Below are 11785 nucleotides of genomic sequence, written 5' to 3'. Positions count from 1 at the left end.
TAAAAAAATCTGATTTAATGACTGCTGTCTTAAATAGAAACTCTGCAATTTAACTTAGCAACTTTCTTCACAGTATCACTCCATAAGCTAAAATAATGCGATGTATGTTTGCTATAGCAGCAAAATCAACTTAAACAACTTTAGAAATGATCTGATCACCCATCTACAACTGCAAGCCAAATACTCCTGCCCCCCAACATCACTTGATGCCATACAACCCATCTTGCTTTTGTCACACCATCTTGTCTACTAACTTCTTTAGTCGTCAGTTCTGTTATTTTCCTAATTAGCCAGCATTGTTCAAAAAATCCTTTAATACGGTATTATGATGATAAGGTAATGCTTTTATTCTGTTAACCTGACAACTGTAATCAAATATGTAAAAAAATGTGTTTTTTGCATTGCTATAGTTGTTCCTAAGTACATTCTCTTTGTATTTTTCACATTTCTTGTACTACTTGTAAATATGTTTTCACCTGGGCCATGTCTGCAAATGATAATGTTTGATCAGTGTACTACCATACCACGGTAAACAAATAATATAACAAAAATCATTTAATGACTTCAGCAGATAAAGGAATAACAACACTGTGCATATAAATCACTACATACCATGCAAACAGAAATGTGCATTGAATCCTGAGGCTTTTTAGAGTGCAAGACTTTACGGTAACATTCTGCATAACTACTTTGTGCCGTCAAGACCTGCTAGTACACTTGCTTGCTTTGCTTGTGCGAGAGCCTGGCATAAAAAAAACAATGGCACTAAGCATTTGAGAATCGTTATCACATCTTGTATGAAAATATCTTTATTTTATTATTTGTGCTTCCTGTTATTATTTTATAGTGCAAATCTGATCACTGTGCATTTCACAACACAATTCTTCATGATTTCTTTTGATAAAATGACCTTCCTCCAGGCATTGTCATGGAGAGTATACACTTACTATTCAAATAGTATAACTAGAATCTTGGGTTCCAAATTATTAATGTGGCTTCCTAATGGAATGAATTATGCATACTGCATATTGTAGCATATACTGTTAATAAGGGGTTGGGAGGGTGGCCTAATGGTTAAGGTGTTTGCCTTACAAACACAAGGTGTAGGGTTTGAGTCTCACAAGAGATAATTGGCTAAGCTTAAACTGGCTCGCAAGGGCAGTTAGCTTAGTATTAATCTATGAATCTATAATGTTGTAGGACCTTTATCTGTCCTGATGTTTCTGCAGCATGACTGGAGATCCAAGATCCTGATACCCTATCCATATGGAAAGGCAATCCAGGAGATTCAGTATCTACTCCATGAGACATCCAAATGGAATATGTTCCAAGTAGCATTTACTGTGCAAATGCTAAGGTTCTGGAATGTAGGTCATCCTGTTTTATCATATATCCAAAGAAAATGGTGAACTGTGCACCCACTGCATGATGCTGTTTGACATATGGCCTTAGGTCTCATTCACTCTTTCCTGGCATACACTCAGACAAACTTGTTTAGGGTCACTGTAATGTGAATGAGGCCTTCAGGTGTTAATTAACTATGCTTACCAGGTATTTAAATAGAAGGGTATATGCCCACTGTCCATCAATACACAGCTTAGGTTCTAATGATTTTACCCTTTGTGGGATACTCTAGTAGACCAATAGTTGGATGGGTCTATGTACACTATAAAACTGTTGAGGTTCTGAGCTTCTCAGTTGTGGGATAGCAGATACACAGTTCACTTCAATAACCTTTCCAAGCAGTATATATCTGAAATTCTTTGATTCCATGCTTGAATCAAGCATCCCTGGAATTTCCTATGAAACACTTAAATACAGTTATAAATATCAAAATACTGGGATCTGATTTTGCCATCCCATAACACTCAATATGATCTGCCTTTTATGAAGGAGGCAGACTTTGGAAGTGTCTTCAGTGGAGAAAAGAGACAATACCAGTTGCCTAGTTTATTAGGTGCTCCTTCAGATCCCATTACCCACTTAAGGACATAAAATCCTTTATTTCCATTCAGATAGGGACATGGCACCTTCAGCATCAGGCTGGATGACTAAGAAAATTGACTAATGACATCAGCAGAAATGCTACATTTCAGTAAATAAGCCAGTTTCAGTCACTGGCACAAAAGCCATATTAAACAGTATTTACATTTACAATGTCCAAATCATATTGTCTTATAGTCACAGAGAGGGAAACAACAAATGGAGAGAAAGTATCAGATGAGAAGAGAGACAGAAAAAGAAAAGAAAATTGAAAAATGAAAGAAGAGAGCATAGTGGACTAGACTGGAATTGTGGATCGAAGTCCTGCAAATGGGTATGGTGATGAACCCCTTAAGTTATCCACACTCTGTTTATACTGTTTCCATTGGTTGCTAAGGATTCAGGTCATCGTCATGGTGCTGTGCTGCAATGATGATAACTACAACTAAGATGGTACAGAGGACCATGGAGGCAATCCCCACTGCTAGGCTGATGAAGGAGAAGTTACGAGCTTCACGGGAGGCAATTTCTGCAGAGATCATGTCTCCACGAGCGAGTGCTGTCCTCACCTGTGGGAAATGAAAAACAGGATTAGAACAAAAAAAAAAAAAACGACTGTCAAACAGATGATTTGTTGTTCACTGTATCTGAAGAGATAATGCAAAATAAATATGAAAACATGGATTTTGGTTGGTACCATTTACTTCCAACTTTTCTGACAGCTTGAGCCTTTTGGTTCAACTGTTGCACTTTGGTACTCAACAGTCATCTTTTAAAGCTTTTCCCAAAGTTGTCTTAGCTCTATTTCCTGTATTTATTAAATTCTGCCACCATATTTAGAAATTATGGTCTCATGTATCCTTGTTTCCAGATTTGGAAGTAATACAATCAAATAATCATCAACTTCGCAGATTATGATTTTCTCCATACTTGGGTAATAATAATTTTAAGAGAACTCTCCTTTCCTATTAGGTGTGGCAACATCATATTTGAATATAATACGTAAGGGTATGCAGGGGATACAACTGTATACATGAAAGCATGAAGGCAAAGTCAGAGCAGTAAAATATGCTTTTTGAAAATGACTCACTGTCACTTCAATCAATATTTCATGATCAATGGGGGAATCAGTCACAGTTACTGCTCATCTACAATGGCTCCTTCAGTTTGGGCAGTTTGGGCTTTTTGCTCCAGCATTTGACATTGTGTGGAATATTCTACTTTCTTGGATTTTGTACCGCTGCTTCATGATTTTTTTCATCTATGTCTCCAAATTATATGTATTAATTTGTCTAGTCTCACATTATATATATATATATATATATATATATATATGTATATATATATATATATATATATATATATATATGTATATATATATATATATATATATATATATATATATATATATATACTGAAATTTAATTTGACTGAATTTCATTTGACCGAGACCATAATACCAAATTTTCAGAATACTGAAAACTCATTTGACTGAATCTCATCATACAGAATTGTAAGCCATAGACATGATGCGCATTTCCTTTCTCCTGTGACTTGCTTGTGATAAAAATAATTACTGTAGCTTATAGTGTTGATTGTCGGAATACCAATAATCATGTAGAAAGTAGTGCTGTAGTGTTTCTAAATGTAGGTATGTCTGTTTACATTTTTTATGGGAAGTATCTCAAGTAACATGCCAGATGCTTCTTGTGTTCCCAGCAGTAGTGGCAGTGTGTAGACTACTGTAAGGTAAGTAAAAGGTATATGCCCTTTTCCCCACTGTAGTGCGATCCTGCAGTTAGTATATATGGTTAGGGGGTGTGAGGGGCGTAGCCCCCTCAACTAGTTTGGTTTTAAATCATCCGGTTTCTGTTAAGATGGTACGTCAGTAGCTTTTAAGTTCTGGAAAGAGTTAGTCATTGGTGTTGTAACTGTGCATGTCTATGGTTTATAATTTAGTATTTAAAAATGTAGCATTGTAAGGTTTCCCTATTATAAGTTTCAGTCAAGTTAGTTTTCAGTATTTTGAAAATTAGATATTTTGGTCTTGGTCAGATGAAAGTCAGTCAAATAAAATTTCAATCATGTGAAGTAGACCCATATGTCTATGTATCAATATATATATATATATATATATATATATATATATATATATATATATATATATATATATATATATATATACACATATGGGGCCCCTTCAAAACATCTAAAACCCATAACATCTAATTTCATAACATTGAGATCAGAACATCTAAAACCCAAAACATATAAAACCCATAACATTGAATTTCATAACATCTAACAGTACAAATCACGTGAAAATAACACCCCCTCCACATATAATGACATATAATGACACCAAACTACCAAACACACTTTTTACTATCTTTCTGCAGGGGGGCTTGATACAGTGGGGTTAGGAAATTAACTTTTTCCCACTGTAGTGCGATCTTGGAGTTGGTATATTTAATTTACGGGTGGGGGAGCAGAAACGTAGTAAAGTGTGTTTGGTAGTTTGGTGTCGTTGTATGTGGAAGGGATGTTATTTTCTTGTGATTTGTAGTGTTAGATGTTAGGAAATTCAATGTTATGGGTTTTAGATGCTCTATATATATATATATATATATATATATATATATATATATATATATATATTATTTATTTTTATTTTTTTTTACATTTGTTAACAGGGAGAGTCCGACTGGATACAGGCCCATTTTCAGTGGAGGCCTGGGGAGAAAAGCTCCAAATGTACAAAAACAAGTGTAAATACAGTGAAATTATTACAGTGAGTTATCACAAAACTGAGATTTGTTTAAAGATATGTACACACAGGTATATGTTTTTCTCACATACACACAGCAAAGTTTGGAAGCAAGTAGCTGAGAAAGAAATAGTTAAAGATTTCATCTGAAAAAGGAAAACACATATAATAAGGTGGTTATCACACATGTTGTAGTGTTAACTTTAAATCTTTCCAGTAGGTGGGTGATACACAGAATTTTAAACAGTTAGAGAGTCAGAGTTTTATTTTTGTAATGAGGTTCTCATTTATGAATTATATTTGAGTGAGGGTTAGTCAGGGTTTGTACAGGAACAAAGCCACTGCATTTTTAGGTATTTCCTAAGGGATTTTTTGAATTGGGATAAGGAGGGGTCAGCGGTGAGTTCAGCAGGAAGTAGGGTCTAGTTTTTACTGGCAGAGTTGGAGAATAGTGATTCACCAGCTAAATTGTTGGTTTTAATAGTTTGCACTAGCAATTTTTTGGAAGAGCGAAGGGATTTTAGGTTACTGTAGGGGGTAATAATATTTTCAGTATGGGTGTACTGTCTGGTTGGTAGAGGATTTTGTGAACAACTATTAGTTGGTTATATTGCAGTTGATAGGTTAGTTCAAGCCAGTCTAACGATTGAAGGTTAAGGCAGTGATGGGTTCTATAAGCTGACCCTGTGGCAAATCTGGCAATGTTACTGTAGCACCTAGTAAATTTATTGAGGTTTGATTTGTTTAGGTTTACGAAGATGGGTGAGGCATAAAGAAGGGTCGATAGCAGATGTGCACGGGCAATAACAGTTCTAGCAGATGGGGTTAGGAATGGTTTAATCCTGTATAAAGAGCCTAATTTTTTTAACTGTTTTAATAGTTTTGTCAATGTGAGCATCAAACTTGAGGTTGTTGTCGATAATCACTCCAGTAGTTTAGTACTAGGTTCTGGTGAAATTATGGTACCATTATTAGATATTATGGTGAGATGTGGTGAGGGGACCTTGCAAGTGGGGGAGAAGAGTAATAGTTTGGTTTTATTTGGGTTTAATAGTAGTTGGCGACCAGTAAGTCAGTTCTCTACTTTGTTGAAAGTGATTTGGGACAAGGACTGTAAATCTGTGGGGGACGTGGCAGAGCAGATTAGAGTTGAGTCATCTGCATACTGAATACAAGTTGCATCAGGGATGACTTTGTACAGGTCATTATTGAATATGGAGAATAGGAGGGGACCTAATATTGATCCCTGTGGGACTCTAAGGGTGACTGGTAAAAGGGACGATAGGTTATTCTTCCATAGTACAGCTTGTTGTCTGTCACTTAGGTAAAAATGAAACCAGGTAATTGCTAGGTTATCTATGAAGAGTGATTTTAATGTGTTTAAGAGTAGCTGGTGATTTACCATATCAAATGCCTTGGATAGGTCAAGGAAGAGAGCTGGGGAGAGCTTGTTGTCATTACGGTTTTGATTTATTGTATGGGAGAAGGAGAGAAGGGCTGAGGTTGTACTATGGTAAGGTCTAAATCTGTGATAGGAGGGGCCTAGGAGAGTGTTTTGATTCAGATAGGCAAAAAATTGCTTGTGGATAGATTTTTTCCATTATTTTAGCCAAGGGAGACAGAATGGCTATAGGCCTATGATTTGAAAGTTCAGTGGAATCTCCCCCTTTATGAAGAGGAACAATGTTGGAGATTTTCCAGATGTGGAGGATATAGGCTTTGTGGATAGTTCTATTGATTAAAATTGATATGGGGTATGTTATTTCATTAGCAGCTTTCTGGAGATATTCTGCAGGTAGTAGGTCTGCTGAAAGGGTGGTGGGTTTCAGTTTTTTTAAGTTGGGACTTAATAAAAGATGGTGGTACTTTATAATTAATATATATATATATATATATATATATATATATATATATATATATATATATGAAACTGCGGTGGTGGTGCTGCGATAGCGTTGTCGCCTCACAGTAAGACGTTGTCCTTTCGATTCTCAGCTAGAGTGTCTTATGTGTGGAGACATGCGTGAATGGGCGTACCTTCATTGAAGGTTGTGCATCAGGGCTGGCAACTCGGCACGTAAAAATCTACTGCCAATCATTAGCAGACCGGAGTTCCGCTGTGGTGACCTCTAACCGGGAAAAAGCCGAAAGACGCAACATATATATATATATATATATATATATATATATATATATTTTTTTTTTTTTGGCGCAGACCCTTCAACATTTCAATTGTCCTCTTCTAGATGGCCATCATCCTTCCTATATCCTTCTGGTGGTGTTTTTTTCCAAAATTGCACTAAGTACTTCATATCAGGTCTCATTAACTGTCACTGCACAGGAGCACTAACATCTTTGTACAGACAGCACATCTCCCTAAGCACCCTACCATCCTCTGCTCCTTCCTTTCTGACCTCTGGTATTGCCTGTTCTCATTTATGCAATCTGTGATTGCCTATTTCTAGTTTTGTTGCTGTTAGTTGTTGCTATTGCTGTAATGTTAGTCTTTATCTCTCATGTGCAATACCTTAGAATTTTTGTGTTAACTGTAAGTTATCATTCTTTAAACCCTTCTTTCAAATTTATCCAGAATTTTTCAACACACACACACACACGCACACACATCAGCATGTAAAACAAGACAGGTTATCTGCTCTGTGTTTATATTTCAGAGTATTACCATGTGTGTATTGATAACATGACTGCATCTCTGGAAGAAAATGCCTCCAATATGGCTTAACAGTCTTTTTGATATTACACCATGATTCTAAAATAAACCAATAGACTCTTTGTCTTAAGCTGTAGAAAGAGCATCATTCCCAGATAAATAAAACCATTCATTTGCTATATTCATAGCACAGCAAAAGTAATGAATATGTCACAATATACTGTCCATTACAGCAGTACAAAACATATACTTTTTTCCAAGGAAATACCAAATTAAGCAATACTGCAGAATTTCCTCACTTTTATTTTATTTTTGGTCTGGCTTTACATGCACACATCTGCAACAACTTGTAAATATACATTAATGCCACCACTTGTATTTGGTATCATGTTGCAGGTTTTTCCTTTTTATCATTTATTAACTTCCCCAAAAAATAAACAATAATAATAATCACAAATTCACCCCTGGGATCTCTTATGTGTCCCTGCTTGACAGAGGCACAGTAAAATAATCTTAAAGGGCTGTGACCTACTATACAGAGGCACAGTAGGCTAATCTAATAGGGAGGTGAAAGCCAAATACACTCTGGCTAGGCTTATAAATGCCCTAGGGCAGATAGCCTAGTATCTACCTATGATCCTATAATAATAATAATAATAATTAGTGTTAGGTTGTAATTTTTGTTTTCATTTACTATTTTTACACAGAAAATTAATATTAATTAATTAATTAATTAAAGAACAAACAAACAAAATGTAATTCTAACCATTTTAGAAGCATCTTATGCAAAGCCCTGCTTAATTCTTTCTATAGTTCTGCATCATTGTGCCTTTCCTTGCATACAGATGAAGCTATCACGCCTGTACTCAGCTGTATAACATACCTAGTAATACTATAATATGCATATAATCCCATCAATGTGCACAATCTATATTCTGGTGTCACTAGCAGACAGATGCAGTTCATTGGTTCCAGCAAAACAGAAAATGAGCCAGAAATTCCATTACTGTATTAGAATTTGAGAAGGAAATTAATACAAAAATGGACTAAAGTTAAGGCGCACTGCGTCATCTAGGTTTCCTCTTTCATTCTCTATAGTGAACTAATTCTAGCAAACAACTATACGTGATTGGTCAGTTGCAGGACGTTTTGACCATGGCCATTTTGATCCCAATATTAACACATTCCAAATATAGATCTATAACACTTTAAAAATAATGATCTAACATTAGCAAATTAGTAAAAATGGAACAACGTCTAAAAATAAAAAAAAAAAACTTCAATAAGTAAAACTACACTATGGGCCAGATTCAGGAAGCCTCCGTGTAAGAGTTATAACTCTTACACGGAGGCTGCAGTTAAACTGTGTGATGTCAGCATGTCATGCATATGCATGAGGTGCATGAGGCATGCTGAATCACACTAGTAACTCTTACACGGTCCGTGTAAGAGAGTAGGGGGCGTGTCTGTAGGCTAAGCCCTGCAAGCGGACACGCCCCCGGAAGACTAGAATGGCTGAAAGTAAACAGCCACGAGAAAGGCCATGAAAATGTGAATAAACACACTATACAACACATGCCCCGACTGGCCATCAGTGTATAAAGTGAAGAGATGTCATAAAATTAAATTAAACCTTTTTTTTTTGTTAAACCCCGTAAATGTTTGCTACTGTGTGCGCGGGTGTGCTACTAGCGCAATCACAGTTAGCAGTCAGTGGAAAAGGATATAAGAACTAAATATGCAAAGTAAGCCCAGAAGTAATAGCTTAGCGGTAGAGTTGCCGGCCTAAGAGTAGGCAGGCAGGGTTCGAGCCCCCACAACAACCTTTTTTTTTTTTTTTTTGTAAATAAGCACTAAAAAGCCCCCTGACAGTATTGTACAAATGTAAATGTATTCCCTTTTGTAAAATGGAATGAAATAGAGCATATATTTTGAAGTAACATAAGAATAAAAATAGTCAGAAATGTACTGATAGCTAAGCTGCCGTGAGACAGAGTGCCCGTAGCTGAGTAGTGTTTAAAAAGCTGCAAACTGCGTGCCCGTTGCCAAGCAGCGGGTAAACAGGCTGAAACTGTGTGCAATTAGCTGAACATGTGTGTCACTAGCCAATTAAGATTTATCCCAGCGCACACCGTTTGCGCGCCGCTCCCACAAGCTAACTGCCAGTGCGCATGCGTTACCTCCGCGCAAACGAGCGCAGACCTGGTTTAAAGTGCTTAAAAGTGTCTTTATGGCACTTTGATTGACAGGTCCTGTACTCAGTTTGAAAGTTTGCTAAGAAAAATAAATTCCCACTGTCAGTCTGGAACCCAGGACCTTGGTAACATTAGTCCGTATGACCTACCACTAAGCCATGCCTGCTTTGCAAGAACACAGTGCTAAAATAAATATAACATGTAATAGTAGGAATCAGTATAAAGGCAATATAGGAGATGTACTATCGAAAGCATGTCAGGTAGAGTTTTAATGGCCAAATTACTGGATTCCCATACTAGTTCAGTGTGAACAGAAACAGCACTGCTACCTGTTAGCTTGTACATAATAATGTAAGGTAATGTACATATGTGAAGGTATGTATATCTACACATACATATATATAAATATATATTAATACATATGAAATATAATTGTAGGTCTCAGTAGCCATACACACTCACTACAGGAAAAAGTTAACATAATTGCAGCAACCTGAATCTGCAACACAGCCTGACCCCTGTGTGACCTACTTACCCTTCTAACTGCTTACAGGTGGCCTCAGCACTTTGATTGACAGGTCCTGTACTCAGTTGGAAAGTTTGCAAAGTAAAAAATTCTCACTGTCAGTCTCGAAACCAGGACCTAGGTAACATTAGTCTGTTTGAACTACCACTAAGCCATGCCTGCTTTGGAAGAACACTGCTAAAATAAATATAACATGTAATAGTAGGAATCAGTATAAAGGTAATATAGGAGATGTACTATCCAAAGCATGTTTGGTAGAGTTTTAATGGCCAAATTACTGGATTCCCATACTAGTTCAGTGTGAGCAGAAACAGCCCTGCTACCTGTTAGCTTGTACATAACAATGTAAGGTAATGTACATATGTGAAGGTATGTATATCTACACATACATATATATAAATATATATTAATACATATGAAATATAGTTGTAGGTCTCAGTAGCCATACACACTCACTACAGGAAACAGTGAAGATATATGCAGCAACCAGAATCTGCAACACAGCCTGGCTCCTGTGAGACCTACTAAGCCCTTTAACTGCTTAAAGGTGCCTCCAGCACTGTGATTGATAGGCCCTATACTCAACTCAAAAGCAGAATATGAGCATACTAGTAGGCCCTACCACAAGACCATTGTAACACTAGTCTGTATGACCTACCACTAAGCCATGACTCTCATACAGGAATATAGTGCTAAATAAGTGCAACATGTAATAGTAGGAATGAAGATAAAGGCAATATAGTATGTCTACTACCCAAAGCATGTCAGGCAGACTTTTATAGTCCCAATTACTGGATTCCCATACTAGAGTAGTGTTAACAGAAACAGCCCTGCTAATTGTTAGCTTGTACCCAATAATGTCAGCTAATGTACATATATGAAAGTATGTATATGTACACAGATATATATATATATATTTATATAGCAATACATATGACATATAGTTGTAGGTGTCAGTATGCATACACACTTACTACAGGGAACAGGCAAGATAAATGCAGCAACCTGAATCTACAACACAGCATGAAGCATGGGAGATGTACTAACCTTCACACTCACAGAACACTGTCAACAGCATACCAGCATGGTCCACGCCCTACAATCTGAAAGGGCAACGCCTATCTCACATACCCTTTTATAGCAGTGTCCTGAAATCACAGTGAGACATGCAATTAGTACACACCCAGCTGCTTGCAATTAGCAAATGCTGCCTTACAATTGGTGCAGAGGCCATCACATGGACCTATGCAGATACCTACAAAAGTATTCAGTACCCACACTCCACTCATGCAATACAGTAATTGCACAAACCTAATGAGAAAGAGAGAGAGAGAGAGAGAGAAGAAAATATACAGACAGCCAGCAGCAAAACAGCAGCAGCAGCAGCAGCAACAGCAGCAAAATTCAAGCAGCACGGTGACACACCAAAAGCTGCCACAAACACAGGTAATGCAAAGTAGCAGGTTAATCCTGTGTATACTGTGACACCTCAAATGTATCATAGTTCACTATCTATAGGTATGTCCATGAGATAGGTTGTGTGTAGATAGTCATGAAATATAAACATATGTAATATTGTTGTACATGTGGGCCATAACTAACACTTCCATAGCTTAGTTCAACTATCCTATAGGCCTATGTCCATG

The 11785-nt window shown here is 36.8% G+C and overlaps 1 protein-coding gene across 1 annotated transcript in view; it reads right to left on the bottom strand.

Annotated features, from left to right (window-relative positions):
* Positions 1-323: 323 nt before the first annotated feature.
* Positions 324-11785, bottom strand: part of PRRT1 (proline rich transmembrane protein 1) — a 546959-nt gene continuing 535497 nt past the window's right edge. The window contains exon 4 of the mRNA XM_044083214.1: positions 324-2552. Within this exon, the coding sequence (XP_043939149.1) occupies positions 2376-2552 (177 nt within the window). The 3' untranslated portion in view covers positions 324-2375. The remainder of the gene's footprint in view (positions 2553-11785) is intronic.

This window comes from Protopterus annectens, chromosome 9.part0 (assembly GCF_019279795.1).
Source record: "Protopterus annectens isolate FY-2018-M chromosome 9.part0, PAN1.0, whole genome shotgun sequence".
Lineage (NCBI taxonomy): Eukaryota > Metazoa > Chordata > Ceratodontiformes > Protopteridae > Protopterus > Protopterus annectens.
This window is presented reverse-complemented; position numbering and strand designations above follow the sequence as displayed.